This window comes from Centruroides sculpturatus, unplaced genomic scaffold (assembly GCF_000671375.1).
Source record: "Centruroides sculpturatus isolate CEXI.00-Female unplaced genomic scaffold, Cexi_2.0 scaffold150, whole genome shotgun sequence".
Classification (NCBI taxonomy): domain Eukaryota; kingdom Metazoa; phylum Arthropoda; class Arachnida; order Scorpiones; family Buthidae; genus Centruroides; species Centruroides sculpturatus.
In genome coordinates, this window is record NW_019384512.1 from 529,051 (window position 1) to 557,045 (window position 27,995).

At 30.4% G+C, this 27,995-nt stretch overlaps 1 protein-coding gene across 2 annotated transcripts; it reads left to right on the plus strand.

Annotated features, from left to right (window-relative positions):
- Positions 1–27,688, plus strand: LOC111622462 (caltractin-like). Of its 2 annotated transcripts, none has more exons than XM_023364838.1 (5): positions 1–229; positions 4,932–5,081; positions 12,774–12,855; positions 20,708–20,892; positions 21,062–21,113. In XM_023364838.1, exons 1-5 carry the CDS (start codon positions 227–229, stop codon positions 21,074–21,076), a joined length of 435 nt encoding a protein of 144 aa, XP_023220606.1. In that variant the 5' UTR covers positions 1–226; the 3' UTR covers positions 21,077–21,113. The 2 variants fall into 2 exon arrangements, with proteins under 2 accessions (XP_023220606.1, XP_023220605.1); XM_023364837.1 differs by lacking the exon at positions 21,062–21,113 and adding an exon at positions 27,153–27,688 and having other exon boundaries at positions 2–229.
- The last annotated feature ends 307 nt before the right edge of the window (positions 27,689–27,995 follow it).

Consider the following 27,995-nt stretch of genomic DNA (forward strand, 5'->3'; position numbering starts at 1 on the left):
AATTGTCATTACGGTTGGCGCCATCTTGTGTTGATTTGTTTTCAAGATGCGTGCATGCTGACCGAGTTGTGTTTATTATTTGTAGTTTGGGTGATTAGTCGCGTGTTACTTTTTTAAAAGAGTTAAAAAGCTTCGAAAGTTCTAAACATTGTATTCAGATGGAACAGATAGTAGAAGTTAGGACGAGACGTTTTTAATGTAAAGAATTAATTCTTTAACAGTATTCATGGTAATTTATTAATTATTAAACTTATTTAATAAGCATTTAGAATTTGATTACTTTATATTCATTATTTGTATGTTGTATATTGAAAAATTTATTCTGTTAAAAATTGTTTTTGTTTTATGTAATTAATATATTTTACGAACCCAAAGCTTAATGTGAATATATGTAAATTTCACTTAACTCTATTCATTTATTAATTTATATGTAATTAATAATATGCAAATAGTTTGTACATCAAGTAGCTAGTGTCCATATGTGATGAAACTGTACAAAGATATTGTATTGTAAAACTGTCATTTTTGTGAGTAATATGTTTTAATTGCTGCTGTAATGAAGATTGAAAGACTAACCATTTTTTATTATACCAATATTAAGATTTTGTGTATTGAGAAATTGTGCTTCCATTCTCAGATATTCATAAGAATGGGCTTTCTTATTAAAAAAGAAGTGCTAATGCTTTCAAAATAAGCAAGATTTTCAGAATTAAGAGAAAAAGGTTAATTACAATAATATAAAATAAATTCACATAAGTATGTGTAAAGTGGAATGAATAGTATTTTTCTAATTGATTGTCTCTGTTAGATTTATATGTGTGATATGCATGAACTTCTAATGCTAAATTTTTTTAATATACTTATTTTTAACATACTGAATTTGAAGGTTTCAGTTTAACGAAACTAAATAATGATGTGTTTAGATCCTTTATACGGAGGTCATGGAATTTTTGGCAGCTGTTTTTTTTTGTCTGTGAAATGTGTGATGACTCTCTAATTCTAGAATATATTTTTAAAAACTTAGGGTTGACATTCAGAACATCCAATATGTTAATCTGGGTCAGGGAAGGAATCCAGGAAAATGCATGTATATGGAAGTCATTGTTTAATAGGAGGTACAGTAAACACAAGGAACAAAAATGAACATGGTAATACACAATATAAACTACTAAGGCTATGGTTACTGTGAATGCGAATTCTGACAAAATCTTGTTCTGACGAGTATGTCCGAAATCCTCGTCAGAACAAGGTGGGTACACTGTGCGCATTTTCTGATAGTACATTTCTGCCTTCCAGCAAAATGGACAAACTTGATGAGTTTTATTTTCTTGAAAGTCTGTTGATTAAGTTATTGTTGATAGGTGATGGGAAAACAGAGCATGTTAACCACTTATTTTCCATAAGAGACGATAAGGGAGAGTTCCAAATGTTATATCAAGATTGGTGGAACAACCCACAAAAGTTTTTCGAGTATTTCAGAATGAGAGATATCTCTGCCGAGAAATATCCCTGTTGTGATAGTTTTTGTCTTTCATGTCTCACAAACACCTATTCTCAAACTCAAGACTAATCAATTTATCAATATCCATGTTGAAAACACCAAAACGCTCAAAATTCATTGTCAGAACACACAAAAAAATCAAACTCGCTTGAATGGTTCTGACTACATCATGCGTGTTTTGACATGCCCTTCACTGCCAAAGTAAACACTCTCATTGGAAAACAGGTATTTGTTTGTTCAGACAAACTCATCAGAACAAGATTTCGTCAGAATTTGCATCCACAGTAACCGTAGCCTTATACCTTTCAAAGTTATCTCCAAGATTGTACATAATACATTGCTAATGATGGAAAAAGCAATGACTACTATTGGCCTAGTGTGAGTCACCTCTTGCCAAAGTGCCTTCAAGATGTCCTGTTAGTGTTTTCTATACAATAGCTTTGTTACTTCGGGAAGCAAATCAAAATCATATGGACTGAAGTCTGGCGAATACAGAATGTGTTTCAAGACTATCCACCCCCACCAATGAAACAAATGTTGCTGTCTGAGACATTCTTATAGAGGATTATGGCATTGGCCATCAGTTCAGGGCAACCTCGAGAACAGCACAATGCAGTTGGTAGTGTAGGAATGATTTGTAATAATTGGCATTTATAGTATGGCTCTCACAAACCATGTGGCACTTAAGAACATCTTAACTGTCATAAGCCAAAGTAATCATGACTTTCGTGGATGATGGATTCTATTGATCCTTGTTAACTTCATGATGAACCAGTATGATGCCATTCATTTGACTGACACTTCAGTTCAGGTTTGTTTGTGCATGTGCATGCTTCATCTACTCTATAAAATTTAATACATTATTCTCTTTCCAATGGTATCACTCCAGAAGGATATAACACATTTCATAGTGAGTCTATTTCTGTACTTCAGTTAACTGATATGGCATCCACTTGGCAGCAACCTTGTGCTTTTTGATGATGTGTTGTAAAATGTTAAACACTGTAAACATAGATACACCTGTGTACTTGGATAATTCCATCACAGTCCAGCACCTGTCTGCTTCTAACTAGTAAGTATTATTTGAATACTGCCACTGACATGTCTCTTGCTTAACAGACACAATGTCCACTATGCACAATGTGGTTGTTGATATGCGTCCACATTGGAATGCCCAAGTTCATCTCATCTGTATTTGATATGGCAAAGCACAACTGCTCCAATGCTTTTTGTAGCTCTGCATGACACTCGTGTGCATTTTTGTTGCAGAGGACTGCAGTTTTCAGGTATATTTACTCCATTTTATTTACTTCCATCTTCAAATGGTGCAGCAACACATTGACTGTTTAATTGCATGGTAATGAACAACCACTGCACATACACCCTATCTAGTGATGACATTCAGAAGCATACCCAACAAACTTTCAAATATAAACTCTAGAATCAGCATTGCAGCATGTTTTGCAAAAATAAATATCTGCCATGAATTACATAATGATCTTTCTATTTAAAAGAGTAACATTTTTAAACTTAGATTTTCATAAAAGTTTTTGATTCTGGAATCTGGTAAAATATTAATTTTATAAATTTTCAAATTGATGATTACTTATTTTATGCTTTATTTCAATGGATAAGTTATTATTTAAAATACACAAATATATTTTCAGTTTTAAATATGAAATGTTTGCATTTTCAGGAATTTATGCTGTTTTATGAACTATGAAAATTCAGAAAATGAAGTTATTTATGAATTTTATTAATTTGTTAACTTTATTAATAATTTTAATAAATAAACAAGATTTCATTTTAAATTATTTATGATTTTATGTATGTTATTTTTCAAGAAAGTTCTTGAAGTTAAACATTAAACTTTAAAGTAAGCATTACAATTGATAGACATTTTAATTTTGAGTTTAATATGAAAAAGAATATTTGTAAGTGAAAAAATATTTATCTACAATACATTAAATGTAATACAATCATATAAAATTTAAAGAATTTTATAAATAAAATTTGTATAAAATGGTTTAGAATTGATAAATAAATGATTCAAATTATTTTACAAAAGTATGTAATTTTCAGACTCTCCTTGTTGTATTGGGCCTGTCAGTGTCAGAAAACAAACCAAATAAGTAAATAGAATCCAAGCGTGAATAACATTTGTCTAATTGAAAAAACACCTTTGAATATAATTTCAATCTTGTTTGATACAGCAAAGCACAATCATCCAATGCTTCTCATTAGCTCTATATGACAAGACTGAAAAATTATACATCTTAGTATAATTCAGTCATATAAAAAAACACCTTCTTCAGAATTATACTGAGAGGTGTGTTTTTCAAGTAGACAAATCAAATGAGTGATATATCAGATGACAGAATGTAACATGTATCTATCCACCTGTTTTGTCTATTATCTATATCCATTCTGACTTGTTTTTGTGTGATGTATTTCATACAATAGTAGTTTCACTAATTGGAATAAGGTAACATTTGATACAAATACATAGAAAGATTAAAATGTCTTCACTTTTGCCATGAAGAGATTTTAGTTTTTCTATGTATTTGTACCAATGTGTAAATTCATCAGCCAATTTTTAAAAAAAAGTAATATTTCTTTGCAGTAGAAATTCATTGGCAACTGAGTTTTTTAAAATTATTGGCTAAAGGATTTTATATTTAAAAGAAAAATAACATGAAATATCTGAATGAGCAATATAATGTGGAGCTACTGTATTATGTAAACATTACTAGAGATTACTAAATGTGTGTATTTTTCAAAAATAAAGAATCGTTAACTGGAATAAAATTCATATATTTGAGTGGGTTACTTGACTCCACATGAAGTAAGAAGAAAACTACATTGATAAAATAAATGAAGGCATCCAAATTTTATTTGGTAGTAATGTTTTTTTGGGACCAAACATCTTCCATCAGATTTTGTAAAATTAGAAGTTCAGAGTTCAAATTATTCATATAAAGTTCTAATGATGATGATTGTTTCCAAAACACATTTTATTTTATTGAATGTCTTCATTTATTTTAGTATTGTATTTTTCTTTTTGAATTCATGTATTTAGTTTAAATCTAAGATTATATTTTGAATTTTTATTTATTTATTATTATTATTTAATTATATATTTAAAGTAAAATAAATTGTTAATCAGTGAAGTTATTTTAATTGTCATAACATACAAAAACCTGTCAACTGTTATATAATTATGCTAACAATTTGATTGTTAATTAATGACTGATTAATCAGTCATTTCTTGTGTTTTGGATACTTTTAGGCACTAAAATTAAAATTTTAATTATATTAAAAAAGTTTCTTTTATTTAAATAATTTAATTAATTGAAATAAATTATAATTTTAAAATATTTTAATTTAGAATTTATTTGTAAGTTAATTTTAAATAGCATTTATTTAATAGGCTTCATCTGGAAAAAGATCATCTCTAATTCATTCCAGAAGAAGTGCTACAAAATTTGAATTGTCTGAAGATCAGAAGCAAGACATTAAAGAAGCTTTTGATTTATTTGATCCTGATGGAACAGGCTATATAGATGGAAAGGAATTAAAAGTAATATTCTATAAATTTAAAAAAATATTTATGTAATGAAATTTTTAATATCAAATATATTTACTTAAAATGTTTACAAATAGAAGCTAACATAAATCAATATTATTTTATAAAATATATTTTAAAATTATACTTAAGTTTTAATTTGAGTTTTAAATTAGAACAATAACAAATTATTTTAAGATCAAAACCACAGATTATATTTTATTGTTACATAAATTATCTTCCATATTTGACAAAATTTAATATCTTTTTCATATACATTCAAGTTTTTTAAAGGTTAAATGGTGAAAAATACATTGAACTTTATTATTATTTATTTAAAGTTGAATAATAAATTCTTGAAAATGGATTCAAATCTGTAAATTTTTGACATGTTTTCAGAAAAATAAATTTTGCATTGATATATTGTAAACTTAGAAAATTTACAAATGTTCTGAAATAGACAATACTTTCATTCCTTTCACACACCACTAGGAAATAACAGATACAGTCAACTTTAGAGGCTTTGCAACAGTCTCAATATGTAAAATTTTTAAATCTTTCCTCTGGCAAGGCATGATCAATTAAAAAATGTATAAACATTTGATAAAATTGTTGTGACAATAAGTATAAACTTAGAAAATTTATAAAAACTTACTTACTTTAAAAAATGTCTATGTTTAAAAAACCTGATAGTTTATGAATGGAATGAAGTGAAAATACTATGACCAGAGGGTCNAGTAATTTTGTCAATATTTATGGCTTGTAAGTGCCGACTAAGATCTTTTGGCACAGCCTCCACTGTGCCGATAATCACTGGGACCACCTGTACTGGTTTATGCCAGAGGCGTTGCAGTTCAATTTTTAGGTCATGATATCGGCTAAGTTTTTCTTGTTGTTTTTTGTCAATTCTACTGTCACCCAGTATGGCGACATCTATGATCCACACTTTTTTCTTCTCCACAATTGTGAAGTCTGGCGTATTATGTTCCAGAACTTTATCAGTCTGAATTCGGAAGTCCCGTAGTATTTTGACACATTCATTTTAAACTACTTTTTTGGGATTATATTCCCACCAATTTTTTCGTATAGGTATATGATAGTTGTGGCACAGGTTCCAATGGATCATTTTGGCCAAAGAATTGTGTCTATGTTTATAGTCTGTCTGTGCAATTTTTTTGCAGCAGCTGAGAATATGATCAATAGTTTCATCAGCTTCTTTACACAGTCTGCATGTTGGATCATCAGCAGATTTTTCGATTCTTGCCTTGATTGCATTTGTTCTGATTGCTTGTTCCTGGGCCACAAAAATCAGGCCTTCTGTCTCCTTCTTCAAGGCTCCATTGGTAAGCCATAACCAGGTTCTTTCTTTATCCAATTTTCCTTCAATTTTGTCCAGGAACTGTCCCTGTAATGCCTTATTACGCCAGCTGTCAGCTCTAGCTTGTAATGTAGTTTTCTTATACTGATTCTTTGTCTGCTGTGCTTTAAGGAGTTTTCTATTATTGACAGCAATCAGTGCAGGCTCCCCACTGTCCTTGACATATTCTGCCAGTGCATATTTTTCTTCTTTAACAGTTTGTTTTACTTGTAATAGGCCTCTACCACCCAACCTTCTAGGCAGATACAACCGGTCTAAATCGCTGCGCGGATGTAGTGAACAATAAATGGTCATGAGTTTTCTTCTTTTCCTATCGAGATTGTCCAATTCTGCTTGTGTCCAGTTTATAATACCCGCAGTGTATCTTATGAAAGGTATAGCTCAGGTGTTCATGGCCTTGATGGTATTGCTTCCATTGAGCTTTCTTTTGAGAATCTTTCTGATACTCTGAGTGTACTCTCTACTAATGACAGTTTTTACTTGCTCATGCCTGATACTGTCCATTAATATCTTTTTCATATACATTCAAGTTTTTTAAAGGTTAAATGGTGAAAAATACATTGAACTTTATTATTATTTATTTAAAGTTGAATAATAAATTCTTGAAAATGGATTCAAATCTGTAAATTTTTGACATGTTTTCAGAAAAATAAATTTTGCATTGATATATTGTAAACTTAGAAAATTTACAAATGTTCTGAAATAGACAATACTTTCATTCCTTTCACACACCACTAGGAAATAACAGATACAGTCAACTTTAGAGGCTTTGCAACAGTCTCAATATGTAAAATTTTTAAATCTTTCCTCTGGCAAGGCATGATCAATTAAAAAATGTATAAACATTTGATAAAATTGTTGTGACAATAAGTATAAACTTAGAAAATTTATAAAAACTTACTTACTTTAAAAAATGTCTATGTTTAAAAAACCTGATAGTTTATGAATGGAATGAAGTGAAAATACTATGACCAGAGGGTCGGCACCTCTTTAGTGCCTATCAGGACTGACACCTCTGTGTCTTCAGGTTAGATATAGAAACTTTAACGGCTGCAACTTCGGAATTTGCATGAGCAGTCACATGTGCGGGCGATCGGATTTGGGATGGAGTAGTGTTGAGAGATGGATCAGAAGTGAATCACTTGGATACAAGATTAAGAACTAAAAGTAACTGATTTAATTCAACAAAAAAAGAATACATAGCTCTATGCTGTCGAATAATGGTCAAGAGAGAGAGTTTACAAGAAACCCCAAGATGGTATATATATCTTTGATGCACTTAATTGTGTGGATTTCAGATAGCTGACTTTTTGGTTGTTCGTTCGTCGTCTGTTCGGTTGGTTGGGAAGGTGTTAATTTTTTTTTTTTTTTTTTTTTTTGGATGGCGGTCAAACCAAGGGAAAACTGAAGGATATAATAATCCAGAGNTTGCTTCCATTGAGCTTTCTTTTGAGAATCTTTCTGATACTCTGAGTGTACTCTCTACTAATGACAGTTTTTACTTGCTCATGCCTGATACTGTCCAGCTGCAGTATGCCAAGGTATTTGTAGGCTTCTGGCTGGTGGCACTTTATGGTTTGACCATTTGGCATATTAATACCCTCACTTTCAGTGATTTTGCCTCTCCTCAGTGCCACAGTTGCACACTTGTCCAGTCCAAACTCCATTCTGATATCAGTACTGAAGATTCAGACAGTGTTAGTCAAAGAGCAGATTTCAGTTTCACTTCTTCCATAGAGCTTCAAGTCATCCATATATAGCAGATGTGAAATTCTTTGAGATTTTTTTGATATTTGATAACTAAAGTTTGTTTATCGTAAGATTATTGACAGAGGTATCATGGCAATGATGAAGAGCAATGGCGACAAGGAATCTCCCTGAAAGATCCCTCACTTAATATTGACCAATCTATAGCTTATATTTTCAACAAATAGTTCAGTCTTCCAATATTGCATCAGGTTTGCAACGAAGTTGCCAACCTTTTTGCAAACCGCAATAGTATCTAAACACTTAATTATCCAACTGTGTGGAAGTAAGTCAAAAGCTTTTTTGTAGTCAATCCACATCATGTGTAAATTAGTTTTTCGGCTTTTACAGTTGTCCAGAATCATTTTGTCAATTAAAAGCTGATCTTTCGTGCCTCTACTTTTCCGTTTGTTACCTTTCTGTTCATCTGGCACAATATCATTCCTTCAAGATAATCTTGAATCCTATCAGCAATGATTCCGGTCAACAATTTAAACATAGTGCGCAAACAAGTGATTGGTCTACAGTTTCCTGGCACTATTCCCTTTACTGGATCTTTTTCTATCAAATATGTTCTTCCAACTGCTAACCATTCTTTGATGTTTCCGTTTTGCAGCATCTTGTTGAATTGCTGAGCCATTTTTTTATGCAGAGAGGTCAAGTATTTAAGCCAAAATCAATGCAACTGATCATTGCCAGGTGAAGTCCAATTCTTAACTTTTTTTAATCGCCTATTAATCATGGCAGTTGTTATTTCCATCTGTTGCATTTTGTTCTTTAAGAATCTTACTTCAAACTCCTTTATCCATCCAGCATTTTTGTTATAATCCTTCTCATTTTCCCAGAGTTCTCTCCAAAACTCAATTGTTGCTTTTTTCTCAGGCTGTTCAGCTACTCTATCTCTTGGTTTACTCAGACTTTGGTAAAACCATCTTTGGTCTGTCTGAAATAGTTGATTTTGCCTATACTGGATGATCCTGGCCTCATATCTTTCGATTTTCCTCGCAGTTGCTACAATTTGTTCTTTTACAATTTCCAAAGCCTCCTCAATTTTCCGAGTGTTCAGCCAATACTTTCTAACCAAGTATTGCTTGGTTTTAGCATTCTTCAGTTTCTTTTCTTTCATATTTTTCAAATTACTCGCATCCAATCGCAGATTTTTGATTTTCAATTCCAACCTGATCTTCCATTTTGGTTTTTGGTTTGACTTTCTTGTTGGCTGCATTGGTTTTAAGAGCCCCAACTCCTCTGTTACTACCACTGCACTACTGTAAGCCATCTGATTTGTCTGCTGAATGGATGTTATTTGGATAGTAGAAAGTAATGTATTCACGTCTTTCATGATAGGAACCAGATATTTATTAGGTATTAATTTCAAAGGTGGAAGGTGCTTTCTTACTGCATTTAGTGTAGCATGAGCCATGATTTTATCCTTAAGCTCTTATTGCCTTGTTGTTAAAGTTCCTGGTTGTTCATCCAGTGCCTCAGCTGCCTGTCCTTCAATTTGTTGTAAAGGGTTCATGTTTACTTCCAGTTCGGTGTGTTCTGATGCTCCAAATATCGTCGGAGTTTCTGCCACTGTCAGATGTGAGAACTTCTGCCGAGCAGTCTCACTGAGCCTCTGAATCTCTTCAAGTTCACTGAACACCTTAGTTCTGACAATAAATCTTCTCTGATCAGCAAGTCGAAATTCAGTTATTTGTGAATCAGGGTATTCTTGTTTCCACAGTTGGTGCATCTGATGCATAGTAGCATTGTATAATTGCACAGTTCTCTGACATTGTGTATTTCTGCCGCTTCCGTGGTTGTTCATTTGTATTCTGACTCTGTAGCCCACTTAACGACGGATGCCCAGAATCAGCAACATCAGCCGCGGTCCTTTTTATCCTGGGCGACGACTGAGCCAGTAAAGACTTGGTTTTCATTTGTTTCTCCATATTGTTAATGGGTTGGGTGCACTTAGTACCAGTCCTCAGCTGAGACCTCTCTGGCTTGATTGAACCTACTGGTAGTAAACTACCGCCAGCACAGCAATCAACCTCCTTGAAGCAGATAAGCCCCCCACCACGGCAAGGTGGCACACTTCTGGGGGTGGCATGTATTTATTATTATTTTTTTTTTCTCTGGAACCCATTTATTTTAAAAGACGAAAAATGAATTTTCTCTCAAAATTCATTAGGTCCGGTCTCTCACAATACAATTTTTTAAAATATTGTCTATTTGAAAGTTTTTAAGTTTATACATATTGTCCTGGCAATTTTATCAAATTCATAAGTTGTATTTTTACAGTAATTTCATTTATGTATTATATGTAGTATTGATGATGGGGATATATATGATGATGGGTATATATAGCATTTTACTTTTAAAATACTTAATCAAATAATAAAATCCATACTTAATATACTTTCATTATAACAAAGAAATTCTTATAAAGATATTCATTAAAGAAATCATTAAATATCAGGAACAAGATATATGGAAATTTTATTTATTAGCAAATTAGCAATTAGAAATAAACAGAAAATGTTAAAGATTAATAATAAAATTGTAAACTCCATATTTATTACTGATTAAAAACAATTTATAAATGTTTTATTTTTTTAGGAAATGAAGTCTGAAAATTATTTTATTAATAGCTTAAGTTTTAGTAATGCTTGATATATGAAAGTTAAATATTTTCAAATGAAATAATGAATTACTCTCAAACATAAAACAAAAAATAGTACTTTATGTTTAAATATAACATTGTTCTTAATATTTATGTTAAGTTTAGAAGTATATTTGTATGTGATTTGTGGGTTTTGAGTCTCCTTTCTGGATCAATTTTCATTGATTCAGAGTGGGACTTGGACTCAACTACTGCATACTGTGCAGATGTGATGCTAAATACTCTACCCTGACCTCGGTTCAATTTTTGTTTACAGACCAATTAATTTAGAAGATATAATCATACAGGTTACTTGCTGCATTTGTACATTAAGCAGTGGCTATTGCATTGGCAACATGTCTACATGGTATGCAGGAGTGGCATGTTTGAGTTCCACTTTGAATCAGTTTTTTCTTCTAGAATATTTTAAATTAGTTTATTTCTAGTTATTAAATTTAATTATGCATATTTTTAGTCTAAATTACATAATATCTTTATAATTAATTTTTCGTATTATAGTCCGATTAAAATCTGGCAGTATCATTTGTTTATCATCATATGTCAGGGTTAGTTTATATGTAATCAGATATTGTTATTAGTCATTTAATGCTATCTGAATTAGCAAGTTCCAAAGCATATAAGTTAAAATATAGTATAAAATCTTTGCTTATTCTTATAGAAATCATTAGCTTAAAAAATTCCTATTTACTTGAAGATATCTTTTCACACAGCTTCAATACAGCTTTTCGCACAGCATCACACAGACTGATAACATGCAATTACTATCATTATCAGTCTTATCAGTGCTTTAAATGTTAATTATTTTAATCATTATTTTCTTGCAGCACAGATGCTTAAATTGTAGCATTTCTTGCATTTATTATTTGCTAGCCATTATTAAAAATGTGATACTGCAAAAAAAGCATGCAAACAACACTGAATGCATTACTGTTAGTAATAATAATTATAATTAACAAATTTTAAAGTTATACGTATTAAAATTAAAACTATTTTATCTTGTGTTTTTTAGTGTCAGGATTAACAAAATCAATTTATATGAATTGTTATCTTAACTTGTTGTCACTTATCCTACTTACTGTTATCATTCAGTTATTGTTATCAGTATATGCAAGTTCCAAAGAGATTGCAATAAGTGGATTATACTATAGTAGCAATATTAGAACATAATTAAACATGATTGTGTCATTGTTAAATTACTTTCTGTAAATATTTAATAAATTTAAGTTAAATAATATCGAATTGACAAGAGCAATATTAAACATTATGTATTTCCCTAAAGTGATTTTATTGGTCATTTATGATTTAGAGTTTTAGTTTCGAAATTTAATACATTACTAGATTATTTATTTGAGGTTAATTTGATTTTAAATTTTATTATGAAATAATAAAATATTACAATTATTTTTATTTTCAGTAAGTATTTAATTTTTTTACATTTTTGTAATGATTTTAATAAGTAGTGCCTTTCTAATGTATAAATGTTTTAATGCCATTTTTCACTGTTATTAAGCATTTAAATATTCTAAATCCATAATACAGTACTAATTTTTAAAAACGTTTAACTGTGACACTTTCACAGTTAAATGCTTTTAAAAATTACCATACTAAACTTTTAAAAAGCCATGTTTGTAAAAAACTATACTAGAAAGCTGAATATTTAATTCATTTTTCAATTTAAAAATGATGGCACAACACAAATGGAATTTTGCACTTTTTTAATATTAATTTGTAGTTTACTTTTGTACTTGCTATAAAGTACAATAGATCTATATGTATTATTCTATTTCATTAGGATTTTTTTTATTTGCATTAAATGACATTGCATTTTATTATCAATAAGATAAATTTGATATTTTAAAATTACATTAAAAGAGTTATAGAATACATTTTACTGAATTCAATTTTAAAAAAGGTTGCTATGCGAGCTTTGGGATTTGAACCAAGAAAAGAAGAAATTAAATCCATTGTTGCTGAAATTGATAAAGATAAATCAGGTTAGAAAAAATTTTCAAATATGTGAATTTTAGATAAAAATTAAGGTTAGATTATTATAAAGTAATCAGATACAGAAGTTATATTAAAACTATAGATTCTTACTATTATGTGTTTTCTTTTAATTTTTTGCTAATGACATATATTTGATAGACATTTTCAAAACACGATTTGTAGGTAACCCATATAAATAATACTATTACAAAAATTGAGTATGTTCACTGATTTTTTTTTTTATTTACTTTTATAACTTAATGCGAGTGAAATGTTTAAAATTAATGTTTATTAAACATTAAACACAACTTTATGTAATAATCAATTTGGTTTTTATTTGCAAAGAATGTGAATTTGATTTCTTTCATTAGGACTTTTGAAATTTATAAAAAGTTATTATTAGAATTATTGTATTAAATATTTTTGATTAATCAAGAAATTGAAATTAATCATTGTAATAGTGTACAAATATTAGATCTAACTATCAGTATAATTATTTACATACATTTACAAAATGCACCAATTAAATTCTTGAAATATTGTAAGAAAATTTTTATATTTAGACACATCAATATTTTATACTTGCACATATATTAAAAAAATTTTCATAAGCAAGTCTTCTGATAATTGATATTTATTCATGCAGTGACATAATCTAATATTTATTTATGATTAGAAAATGAATATTATTTAAAAAATAATAATAAATTATTACCATATTCTGACAATGCGCAAAGTGCCCTCTATACTTCGGCACCGCAGGACTGAAGAGTCAACTTCGCATTGGCGAAGACTGCAAAGACTAATTTGTCAGGACTGACCTCACTGTGTCTTCTGGGTAGACAGAGACCGTTACATTTGCTTTTACATGCAAACAGTTGCATCTGTGGGTGGTTGGATTCAGGATGGAGACCGATTGGGCAAAAGAAGTGCACTTTACCACAATTTTAACAATAACAATTATCCGTTTATTTAGCTAACTATACAAAAAGATTAATATTTTATAGTAAAGGTTTCATCTACGATTAAACAAATTTGCATTCTATGTCGGGAGAGAGAGAGCTTACATCTAGATAAGTTGTATAGATACCTTACAATAACGGATTGATGGAGTTCACAGTTAGACGGCTCGTGGATGGCCCTTTTGAAGGAGTTCTCTTCTTCAAGAAGTTATTTTAAAGGAGTTCTCTTTCTGAAGGAGTTCACTTATTCAAGGTGTTCACTCTAGATAGAGGAAGGTCACTAAGGTATCCGATCGTAGGTATCCAACTTTGACCAGGGCGAACTTTTGATGATGAAGGATTCTGGGATGAACTCCTTGTAGGATGGACAAACTTCTTTTTCCAGACCAACCTTTTTTGTCATCAGTCATTGCCTTTTATTGGCGGGGTCCTTCCTCTTTTCTCCTTTGCCCTTTTTTGGCAATTTACAGTGCCTATGTCAGTAGCAATTTCTCATCTCCAAGTTCCTGGTGACACATTCAATGTATCATCTTAAGAGGGAAGTGACTCCACAGAGGGATAAAATCATATCCTTTACAATTTTAACAATCATGGGAAAAATTATAGCACGGTTTAAATTTCAGGTTTAAATTTTCACCGGTAAAACATTTTGCAATTTGGCTCTCTTTCAATATTATTTTGAATTTAAGATCTGCTTTGATTTTTAAAAAAGAATTTTTAGAAAAAGAATTTTATGCTAATTAGCAGTAAATATAGTTTAAAGAATTCATTATAGAGTAAAAATGTGATGTATTTAGAATAAAGTATAATTAACAGGAAATATCAAATAAGTAAGAAATGTTATAAAATTTTCATTACATAAATTTTTGAATAGTGACAAAGAATTATAATTTTAACCTTCCAAATTTACTATTATTCTGATTTATTGGAAAACCTCATATCATAATGTACATATAAATTTCATTTCTAGTACTTTCAAATTAAGAAATTTCAAAGAAAAGAAAATTTCAGAAGTATTAGTAGTTCATTTTCTGGGGTAAAAGAATATTTCAAATATTTGATTCTTCAAATTCTTTCAAATTTCATTTGAATTTTTAACAGTTGTAATTCACAACAGATGGTACATTACATGAAAATACATATGCTCATTTGTGTAACTGAATGAGATAATAAATAAATATGTTTTATCAAAACTATAACAGTTCCATTGGCTTGTTTTATAGTCTATTATGTATTTCAAACAGCAGTTTTTGTAGTGGTGTTTTACTTTTCAGGTAGGTGCTTTTTCTTTTGGAGGTGAAGATGATTATGATAGCATGACAAGCATTATATCCAGATCAATCAATATCAATCAATCAATAAATCAATATTACTTATTGATTACAATTGGAAGTTTAATCTTTTCCTTTATCCAGGCTAAGTTACATTTTTTGTATCCAAAATCCTCTTCAGTTTCTGTATTAGTGTTAGATTTTTGGCTTATAGTAGAATTTAACACATTAGAAAATCATTCTGTTTTGAAGGAAAACTGGACCTGAGGAGGATCCGAAAAGGGAAGGATTGAAAACATTAGTTCATTTCTACATACACGATATATTGGAGTTACACAAGGGTTCTCAATGTATAATGTACAGCAACTTCAATCTGTAAAAAGTTTGATATTTGACAGCAAATCTCAGTAGAATCCTAAGGAATCAATGTTTCTCAACTTTCTCCAAAATGACCTTCCAGTTACCAAGTGGATAAAACCACTGATCATGGGTTTGCATCTTACCAACAAGCTGAATTTTTCATGTTTTCATCATGTTTCTAATACTTAGGTAGATGGCCAGTTTCTCATAGAAAGTCTTCCTGGATGATATGCCAAGGAGAAATGCCTCACATATATTGCATTTCCATATCTAAGTAAAACAAACTAAACCTGAGTTTCTAGTAGATGTTTGATATGAATTTTTACTGCATTTTGCAAAATCCCTTTTGGCACCTATTCAGGTGTCAAATCAGAGATTCGTTTCTCTTTTTTTGTATACTGTTTCAATGTAAATTTAATATCGAAATGTTGAAGTTGAAATAACATTTTGGTTGATTATTTTAAACACACAAGCCATATGTATTTGTGCAAAAAGGAATCTATAATGTGTTATTTTCTGTATTTTTGGTTGGTACCAATGCTTTCCATTAGTTAAATGGAAAAGAGGAGTTTTGGAATAAATAAAAGTATGGATAGAACTCAGTTTGGATTAATATTAAATTTTCTATATTAATTTTTATGCTATAAGCTTGATCTTAAATTATAAAAAAAATTTAATATGATAGTCTTTACATTATTAATTAGATAATACGGATAGTACAAAAATTTTAAAAGTAGATGAGATGTACTTTGGAATGAGACATGCCTCATTTTTTAACATACTCAAAATACAGTAGTTCTATATTAAAATTCAATGTATCTGCTATCTTAGTTTTAACTTAAAAAGCGATTTAGAAACTTTAATGTTCCAAAATTGGATCTTTAAAATAGCAATCAGTTTAACAATTTAATAGTATTAACAAAGTTTGGTAAAACACATTTACAGGTTCAACTCATCTGTTAAAATTTAAAGCAAGATGAAACCAGCCAATACATTCTGTAGACTAAGAATCTGATGGCTTTGAAAGTTATTAGAGAAACTTGCAGGTTTTGTTTGTTAGTAGTTTTGTTTGCAGGTTTATTCTTGCTTGTCTTTTTCAACCCACACCCTTAATTGATCCTGACTAGTGAAATTTTTGGTGTTTTAATTGAATTCTCTTCTATTTTTAGTGTAGCATTTTGTATGGTATGTGTGAGATTCATTTGAAGAAACAAATATATGTTTCACAGGTTTTTGTAAATTGTAATGAAGACATTTACTTTTTTGATTGGGTGATCTGCATAAGAGATGTTGAATGTCTTCATTCTCTGAATCTTTTTTTTCATTACCACACAGAGCACAAATAAAAATGTGCTGCTAGTCCAGACTACTAGTGCAGCTGTACAGTTAGCCATTTCATGACCTGACGTTTTACATTAGAAACATACAGTTCTGAATGTAGGTTTTCTGAAAGTATAGCAAGTCTATTCATTAATGATTGATTCTCAGAAAAAGCCACAGATTCAAACTACTCAAACCAAGTATAGAGAATACTAGTTTATTTACATTATATTTACACAACCTTTTACTGTCAAACAGGACTCCTTTTCGTACTCCTTTTTCAAGTTCCTTCCCAAGAGAACTTGAAAAAGGAGTACGAGTTTGAGAGCATTGCAACTAGCTGCAGGGATGTTAACTCCTATCTGCTTACAAGGAAAACTTAACCCATACATGAAATAAATGATATTTTAGGAGTTATGCATGTATTTGTTTTTGGAAAAAATAAAAATGAGATTCATTTTTGTGTCCAGTATTCCAAGTGCCAAAAACTGGCCTCAAAATTTGCCATGTTATACAAACATAAGACTACCTTACCTAACCTAACCAGTTTCCTTATTGGCAAAGTTGAAAAAAGAGTGCATATTTTTCCCCTCTATCTCTGGTAACTGGTTTGAATCTGATTTATAGATAAAGCTATGATTTTTTTAAAATATTTACTGACCTATTTGTTGGGGTATGTGACAGCTAGGTGATAGTCAAGTGGGCAATGGTTAATTGGGCGACAGAAATTTATAAATTTGTTGCATGCTTTGCAGGCATTCTAGTTTGGTGGATTTATATGTAAATATAAAATCACAAGCCATCCAAATTAATAGATTTTTATAAATGGACTATGAAAAATTTAAAAATCATATGAAAGAATAGTAGCAGGTTTTCATTGTCAGTACAAATGCAGATATTATGATGAAGCTGATCAAAGAATTTTCAGAAAAGTTTTAAATTACAATAGGGAATATATAATAGAATATTTATATTGTATTGCATGGGTGGGCAAGCAAGAGTTCAGTGGGAGCCGAAATGTAGGTTTTGCAAAATGCATGGGAGCCGCAGTTCTGTGCTTTTATTCTGTACTGCAACTTTATTATATAATATAAATATAATATAAAACAAATATTGAATGTTTTTAATAAACATATTTTCACAAAATTGTGGAAATAAAATTGTAAAAATAATAATAAAAAGCAGAAATTTTCAGCATGAGTCAGATGTAACTTTCAGCAAGAGCCGTATGTAACTCAAAAAGAACCGCATTTGCCCATGTCTGTTGTATTGGATATAACTGTAATATGAATTAATAAATGTAAAGTAAAAATATTGTTTTGAATTTCATATACTTTTTGTTTTAATGTATGTAACATGTGTAAATATGTTTGTTAATTATAAAATAATAATCAAATTTTTTTAATTAATTAATTTAATTAATTATTTTTTCTGCATTTTAATATTCTGCAACTATCCCTTTTCATTTTAAAATTATTTTCAGACCACTTTTTATTTTTAATTTTGATTTATGATATAAATAGAAATGTTTGTTAACCAGGTGACTTGAACTTTTTCATGGGAGATTATAGTATAACTTCTATACAATTATGTAATTCTACACAATAAAAATAAACTGAATTATAAGTGAGCTCTTTTTTCAAATTTTATGTTTAGATTATTCGTTTAACTCCTTTCTTTAAAAAAATCATTCCTGTTATCTATCATCCAAATGGCACCAGTTCCAGATAGGATCTTCCTTCTTTTATAGACTGCATTAAATACTTTGATTGGCTATTATATCATAAATGTTTTAATGGTTATGTATGCTCTAATTAAGTTTATCTAAAAACACTCCAGAAGAACTTGCGTAATTCGTCATGTATTTTTACACCATTTTTAAATTATTTGTTTCAGAAAGATCTTATTTCTACCATATTTCAAAAATATGAATAATCTAGAACAGGGGTCACCAAACATTTTTCACAGCGGGCCAGATAACTGAGAAAATGATGAGTTTGCCACATAATCATTTTGTTCAATACAGTACTTTGAATACACAAAAAATTAAGACACATTTATTTACCAATACACAAACACAAACACTGCAGCATGCACATAATCGCTTTTCTTAGAAACTTCATTGCAAACACAAAAACTCTTCTAATATTCAAAGTGGCAAAAAGTTGCTAAATTTTTTGTTTCACTGATTTTTCTAAATATTATATTACTGTCAGATGCAAAAATCAGATTGGACCAATTTTGGCATATTTACTTAAGTTTCTTTTAATTTTTTCTACATAGTAAGTTTATCTACAATCTATATTTTCATATAAATAATTATATTTTAGCTCATTTGTGCCACAGTGCGGTGACAGGCCATAGTTGATCCCTGATCTAGAATAACTTCATGAAAATTTTACAAGATTCAAAAATATTTGTAAACACATGCTTTATAACTTTTAGATCATTCAATTGCATTCATGGGATTATTTAATGATTTTCATTTTTTTAGTTTTTTAAATTTGTTATGGATTTTATTGTTATGCAGGAGGGTGGAAATCTTTATTTTAATCACTTTTCTTATTGTATTTAAAATAAATAAATATACAATATTATTTAAATTTATCAGGTAATAAATCAACAGAAAAGAATTATGATTTTAATAAAAAAAATGATAAACAGTTGACAAAATAAATATCTTTTTTTAATCTTTTATTTATCTATTATTTTTTTACCTGATGTCCAGTGTCCACTTGGTGTCCAGTTAACAGTGGCCTTGTTTTCTGTGTATATTGGAGTGTTTGTAGCAAATAGCAAGAGAAGCACGATGCAAAAATGAATCTTGTTTTTGGTTTCCCCAGAAAAAATAATGCAATAATTATTGAAACATTCATTTCATGTGTGGGTTTGGAAGGTTTCCCTTGTTAGTAGAACACAACTAGGCAAATCTGTTGCCACTTTCTCATGATATATGACCAGTCTTTGAGAGGGAGAAAGAACTCTTCTCACTCTCTTCAACTTCTAACATAGTCTGAAGGTTTTTCTAAACCCCTATTGAGCTTAATGTTCTCATAACATCAAGTACTATCAATTACCTCCTTCCACAATTCTTTAATTAATTAACAATAGATTGCTTCTGCATGGATTAGTAGATCTATTCTCTCCTTGTTTTCTTCTCTGCTGAATTTTTCCCTATTTAAATTGGATGATGTGACCAATCAATTATCAGGAAGTTCACCATGTGATGGGGAACCCTGAATGTGTTTGAGCTGGGCAGATCCAAAATATAAAAGTACTGATGACACATTACTTTCCATATTTGAATGATTTATTATGTTCATCTTCCAGTAAATCTCTCTAAGCCATTCTTTGCTTTGTAAACATTTTTAGGCTTAGCTTAAATGATTAAAATTAAAAAATCAAAAACAGTTAATGCATCTGACCCTGACTGGATAATTAAATCCAGGGGTAGTAAAGAAGAAATTCTATGCAATCCCTGGAAGGTCCTTTGTCAGACAGGAAAAGATAAAAAGATATGGCCCACTAGTGGCCAAGCGATTCCATTCCGTGAACACTGGGAGTTTGGTTGTGGGTTCATGCCTCGCCAGGATGGACTGACCAAGTGGAGTTTTCTGGATTTTCTCCACATCTGTAATGAATGATTACAGCCAATTACCCTTAGAAAGACCTCCTGGAAGGCATCCCCTAGGCAGATTGCCCAACTGTTGCACTGCCATAGCTTAACTAAACAAACAAACAATCATAAAAACATATGATATTCAAGCGAAAATAAACTTAGTTTACATTTTTCTTTTGTAAATATAACATTGTAATTGAATTAATTAATAATATGATATTTTAGTTAATATAGGTAAATATCAGATTTTAATATTTAAACTGATGTTTTGTGATATGCCTTGCTATTTATTTTCTAGATTTATTTAGATAATGTAAATACATTACAGGTAAAATTGCTTTTGAAGATTTTATGAAATTAATGACATCTAAAATGGCAGAAAAGGATACAAATGAAGAAATATTAAAAGCTTTTCAACTATTTGACAGTGATAACACAGGAAAAATTTCATTTAATAATTTGAAATGTGTAGCTAAAGAATTGGGTGAAAATTTAACAGATGAAGAATTACAAGTAATTAGATTTGATTTTATTTTATTAAGTTTTAACAGATAATTCATTTATTAAAGAATTACATTAAGTTGAATTAAAAATTAATTTTATTTGAGTGCTCAATAAAAAATTATTGATCAATGTAATAATTTTTTTCCATTTATTCAATTATTTCTTTAACGTTTGGCAGATTTCAAAAGCTTGATTTGAGACTAAAACAAGGTAAAAAAAGTCATCCTCTACAATGCATTATATAGTTTCATCTTTAGAATGTTATTACACTGTGTCTCTAATCTATGCTCAGAATGTGCAAGATATTATGATTGTACAATTTAAATGAGTTTAGATATTTGACATTGTGCATTGTGTTAATCAAACTCATCATAAATTTGTTAATGAATACATAAATACATTTGAAAATCAAAATTATTTTAATAGCAGAAAGAAAGAAGAGAAAGAAAAAGTTAAATTCAAATTAAAAGGCAATAATGTAAGTTATGTTTTTTGGGGAATAAAGTAATTTTAATTCTATCATTTTTTCATGTATTTTATTCAATTTGAATAGATTAGAACTTTCTTACTGTTTAAATAAACTGAATATTTGCTACAAGAGGATAACATAATTTAGAATATTTTGTTTTTCCTTTTCATCTTTATTACAAAGATGTTGAAAGGGTTGAAAAATTGACTATTTATTTTTGATAGTTAGTTCATTTTTCTTAGATCATTTGATCATTTACCTTATAGTTTGTTTACAGTTTTTCTTTAATAAAATTTTTCTCTTATGTTTTAGATCCTTCTTCATTTTTTTTTTTTTTTGTTTCCATTTAGCTACTGTCTTTCTTTCTTTGGTCTTTTTATTACACATTTCTTTATTAGTTATTTTTGGGAGTAGAAGTAATTCATGTTTTGTTTCTGACTCATTTGATGTTATAGAAGATGTATTCATTATGCCTTGGTTTATTTTTAAATATAAACTGAAGTTCCAAAAAATTAAGACAGCAGCATATGCAATGTTACCTTCTACCCATGGGAAATGCTTTGAGCTGTAACATTTGCATTTGACCTATAGGTATGATACTTATTAGTTATGTGTGAGCTTGGTTAGAGTAGCAGCAGGTTGTGCAAAAGATTTATTGCTGTTTGATCATGGATAGGTTGTTGGAGAAAGAAGAATGGGTTACTCTATCAATGAGGTGGCCAATGCTTCTGGATTTTCTTGTACAACAGTTTCAAATGTTTCACAAATACTTAAATTCAGGACAGACATCAGCATCATGTGCACAGTGTGGGCATCCATGGCTGATGCAAGAACATGACTGCTGTTGGCTAACCAGGTTAGTAACCACACAGCAAATGGCAATTCAACGCCAGATCACATCAACAGGGTGCTGCTGAGCCCGTCAGTCAACACACTGTACAATGTAGTAGTTGCTGACCTTGGAGTTTGGTAGTTGCTGACCCACTCTGGTGTCACTACTAACACCCAGGCATCAGGCAGTGAGCCTCACCTGAGCCAAAGAACATTGAAATTGGACACTGGATGATTGGTGCAGTGTTATGTGGTCAGATGAATCTCATTTTCAGCTCTTTTGAGCTGATCATTGTGTTCTTGTGTGGTGACAACCATACAAAGCCATGAATCCATTGTGTCAGCAAGATGTTGTGCAAGCTGGTGGCAGCTCTGTCCTGGTTTGGAGTGTGTTCTATTAGCACAAACAGGGACTAATATGAGACTGCAGTTGACTTTGACAGTTGTGACGTATACTAAACTTGTGACAAACTCTTTGCACTTGTTTATGCTTGCTGTGTTCCCTGACAATAGTGGTTTGTACAAGTAGGATAGTGCTCCTCCCCACAGCACAGGTGGCATAACAATGGCTTGAGAACATTTGAGAGGTTTTCAGCTACTCATTTGGCCACATCAGTTGCCAGACTTGAACCCCACAGAGCATTTATGGAACATTGTTCAAATGTTACTCAATGTCTTGCAGAATTATCCAACAAATGCAACTGATTTATGGTTCAATTTACTCCACGTTCAATGGTTCTCCATAGAACCATTGAACGTGGAGAAAAATGGTTCTCCATGAGAAAAATGGTTCTCCATAGAACCATTGAACGTGTCTGGATTGAAATACCTGTGCTACAATTCACACCTTGTAGAGTCTACGCCATGTCCTGTAGCTGCAGTAATTCAGGCTCAGGAAGGGGCTACACATTATGTAGGTATTCAACAAAACTCACTCAGCAAATAATAAACTACACCACAACACCTTAAGTTGCTGAGAAAAATTTATTAAAATGTAACTAACATTTTCAGCAAAATCAATTGGCTATCTCAGGGTAATTGAGAAAAAAATGGTGGCGATGTTCTAAACATAGAATATATAAATTTGAATACAAATACAATGGAACTAATTCTAATATATTATTAATATAAAGAATTATAACAATATATATATACAGTCGACCCCCCTATAACATAGTAGATACGTTCCGTTTTTTATGAAATTGATGTTTTAGGAGACCTTGCCAATCACAGCCCGACACATATGAAGTTTACGGACTACGGCTGTTTGAAAGGTTTTCTTCCATAAAATTAATAGATTCCTAGACTAATTTGACTCGACATTTCCAAAATATGTATATTTTTTTGAAAATAATCCGTATAAACTATGCTATAAACAAAAAATTGTAGAATTACTTACCGAGTGTGCACCGTTCGATGTCACCATTGCTTAAGCTTGTTTTCATCGCGGACCAAACAGCAGGCGCGATTTCTGATAAGTTATTTTTCTGCGAAAACTTCATTGAACTTTGGAGACATCATTAATATAAATAATTTTTATGGCTGTTGAATAAGAAATGTTTCTTTCACAAGAAATGTATAAAATTAGTGCTGTATTAGACTTACGGTACCTAATTTACATACTGTACAGACGATAGTAAACTCAACTTACTCGCCTAAACTCTCCGTAGCGTGGCGCTGGACGGCGGAAAGTATATATATAATTATAATAAAGTTACAATAAATTAAGTTAATATATAATTATATATACAGTACCTAATTTATATATAATTTATATATAATACTGTACAGATGATAGTAAACTCAATTTACCTGCCTAAACTCTCTGTAGCATGGCGCTGGACAGCGGAAAGTAGTTCGGCTGCCCGATGATGTTTTACCGAATTATAGGAGTTTTTTTACCATGTTTGTACGGATACCATCACAATTTTTTCGCCGTCATATAGGAATCCGAACTATAGGAACCCGTGTTATAGGGGGGTCAACTGTACATGTATAAAAATAAAATAAAACAACAAATAGATATAATATTATATTGTATATAATATACAAAAAAAGTAAAAAAAATGCAAAAATAAAAATTAAGGCATAAGTTATGAGCTCTTAAAAAACTTTTTAAATTAACTAGGTACTTCCATGCTGACGGTAGCCCTTCTGCATCCCTTGCATTAATGCATATATCTTGTAGCTTGCCCTTATAAATTTCAATTTGTGTTGGTGTGGAAGTTAAGAAACAATATAGCTGGGTATTAATTAAGTATAATAATAATAATAATAATAATAATAAAGTAGCAAATATAATACACCAAAAGCTTGCAAAGAAATGCAAATTATTAGACATCCATGAACCAAACTACAAATACATTCCACAGTCAGTATTGGAAAATGACAGACACAAAATGCACTATGACAGCCACAATCTAAATATAAAAAATTACTTGTCCTGATTGACTGACTGACTGAGTGATTGATTTATCATCGCCCAGAGCAAACCACTGAACCTAAACAGGTAAAATTTGGTACACAGTTACAGTACATCATGAAAATACACACTAAGAAAGGATTTTTCGAAATTCCCCCATGGGGAGAGAGGGGGAGCATTAAGGCTTAACCTGAAGAACGTCTTCTACTGTATTGTTTTAGATGCGATTTTTTTTTGTTTTTAACTATGTTTAGTCTTCATTGAGTAATTAGGTGTGTTAAATTGATAACATTTCAGACATTGTTATAAATATTTTTATATATTTCGATTTTTTAACCAAATGTTCGAACTGTTTTAAATTCAAATTTGTTATTGCATATTGGTTCAATTGTAGAACGATTGTAAACGTTCCAGAAAATTGATAAAATTGAAAACAGTTTGTTTGATTCTCAGCAATTCTCATAATTTTCAGTGGTAGGTGTTATATAACAATTACTATGGTTATTGAAATACTGAATATAAATGAGGTTTGCTTGCAGAGTGAAGTCGAGGGTAACAGCTATTCACAGAAAAAACAATTTACCACAACAGACCAGACATCACACTCATTGACAAACACAATAAAATCACATACATTAATGACCTATCCATTCAAACATTCAGTGTACAAAACATATAAGGTGTGTTCCATAAGTAATGTGACCAAATTCATAAAAAATTATTTATTGAACATTTTCTTACAATTAGTCAAAATCTTTGAAATAGCACCCTCCTGCATCGATACATTTGTGAAGGCAGTGTTTCCATGCCTGGAAGGCCTTCTTCGGAATGTCCTTTAGAGCTGATGTAACATAAGCCTTAATGTTTTCAATCGTGTTCCAATGTTTTCCTTTCATGGCCCCTTTTAAGCAAGGAAACAAAAAAGTCGGCAGGAGCCAGATCAGGACTGTAAGGTGGCTGTGGAACTAATGGAGTATGGGTCCTGGCCAGGAAATCATTGACAATGAAGGTGTTGTGGCTTGGCGCATTGTCGTGATAAAGTATCCATGTGTCCTTGATGTCACTTTGGCAGCGCACGACCCTCTTTTTCAGTCTTTTGAGCACTTACAAGTAGAAAGCTGCATTTACAGTGGTCCCGGCAGGTACAAATTCATGGTGGATAATGCCTTTGATGTCGAAGAAGACAATGAGCATGGTTTTGATCCTGGACTTGCTCATGCATGCCTTCTTGGGGCGGGGCAAATTGTGCCATCGGAAAACTTGTGATTTGGACAAGCAATCATTCCCAAAGGCCTGCTGAATTAATGTAAAGGTTTTGGTGGTGGACTTTCCAAGTTTAACGCAAAATTTGATAGCGTAACGTTGCTCCACAAAATGATCCATTGTGCCGTGTTACATTAACTCAAAACGGGGTTCATGGGAACAAACATCCTCACCCACCAGCTGCTTGGAAGCAAATGAGACCGAGTGAGTTTTGAAGCTAACACCCCACACCACCTAGTGCAGCAGGTTAGAACTAGATACGGTATATCATCGTGTCATGAAAAAATTGGTCACATTACTTATGGAATGCACCTTGTATGCACTTTAAAAATCAGCAAGTACACAGAACTTGCCCAGGAAATAAGGCATCTGTGGAGGATGGATAGAGTGCTTATTGTATCTGTTGTTCCATCCTCTATAGGTGTGATACCACACACACTACACAAAAGCCTGGAAACATTATAATTGAATAGAAATACATACATCACACTACAGAAGGCAAGTATATTGAATACATGTCATATTGTTAGGAAATTCCTGAATACAGACACACACACTGACATACTTATTTAATTTTTGTCTTGTTTTAGTTGCTATGCCTTGACTCTGGTCCAGCATAGTACACAGCAACTGGTGTCAACCAAGTATAACCCACTACACACACCATATTATTATTATTATTATTATTGGCATTTAATTCAAATTTCTTATGTAATATTTATTTTAAATTACTTTCTCCCTGCAGCAAATTATATTAGCTTAATTCCAAGATAGGAATTATTTGGTAATGAAAATCAGTTTATACCTAAGCATTGAATTTTAAATTTGATTATTATTTAGAAATTTGAGAGAGTTATAGTTAAATTATAAATGATTGCTTTTAATTTCCTTTCTTTTAACATTGATGTTATAAAATCAAGAATTATTAAGATCTTAGAAATTTTAAGATTAAAAGAATACAAATTCTATAGTTATTCTTTAGCTTAGAGATTTAATTTATTTAAAAGAATTTAATAAAGTTGACTGCCCATATATATAAAGACCACTTAATTATATAATGATCAATTGAGAAATATAATTAATATTACTTCTGCTGTTGCCAAAATATTTTAGATTTGATACTTTTTTAAAACCATTAGACATAATTTTATAAAGAGCACTATTTCTGCTTGAATAGCATAATGAAGCATTTTAAAATTTTATTGCCTTGTATCAAATTAATTTTATAAATTAATGTAATTTTAGTAATAAAAAAAGTTACTTTATTGAAACTAATTTTTCCAGGAAATGATAAATGAGGCTGATAAAGATGGAGATGGTGAAGTAAATCAAGAAGAATTTCTTCACATTATGAAAAAAACATCTCTCTATTGATAATTTTTATCACATAATTGTATATATTAATTTTTATTTTGAGATGATTGATATTGTTATAACTAAATATTGTTTTCAATTATTTACATTAAATACTTTTATTTGAATAAATTTCAATATAATAGATATATTGAATAAAAGATATGTGGAATATTAAAAGTTAGTTGACTTTTAAAGAAAAAGAATTGCATCATACGGTATATAAGAAAATGACATTGCTTCATATGATAAATCAATATAAATAATCCATTATGTATAGATAAATGATTAAATAATTCACTTCTATGAATCTATAAGGACCAAAGTACATTTAAGAGATTTCATTATATTTAAGAATAAAATAAATATTATACAGCTTATATCAATGAGTTGATTGTCAACAAATTTCTTTTTATCATTCTTGTGTAAACTTGTTAATTTTTTAATTGTATAAAATACAGGTATACCTCGCCTTACGTCGGTAATTGGTTCCAGGAAAGCGACGTAAGTCGAATTTACTTGTCTCCGAATCTACTCGTCACTAGGCTAAATCATAAATTACCATTCCTGGTTCTGTATTTTATTTATTAATGCATTTTTAATAATGTATGGTTAATAAGGGTCTATTTTAAGCTTACAAACAAATAAATTTATTTTTTAATATAGTACAGAAAAAAGTAATCTAAATTTACGAATGCATGTACTGTAAATACAGTACATACTTGTAAATGTATATATTTTAATATGATTTTATGTGCTTTAAACGCTTTTCTA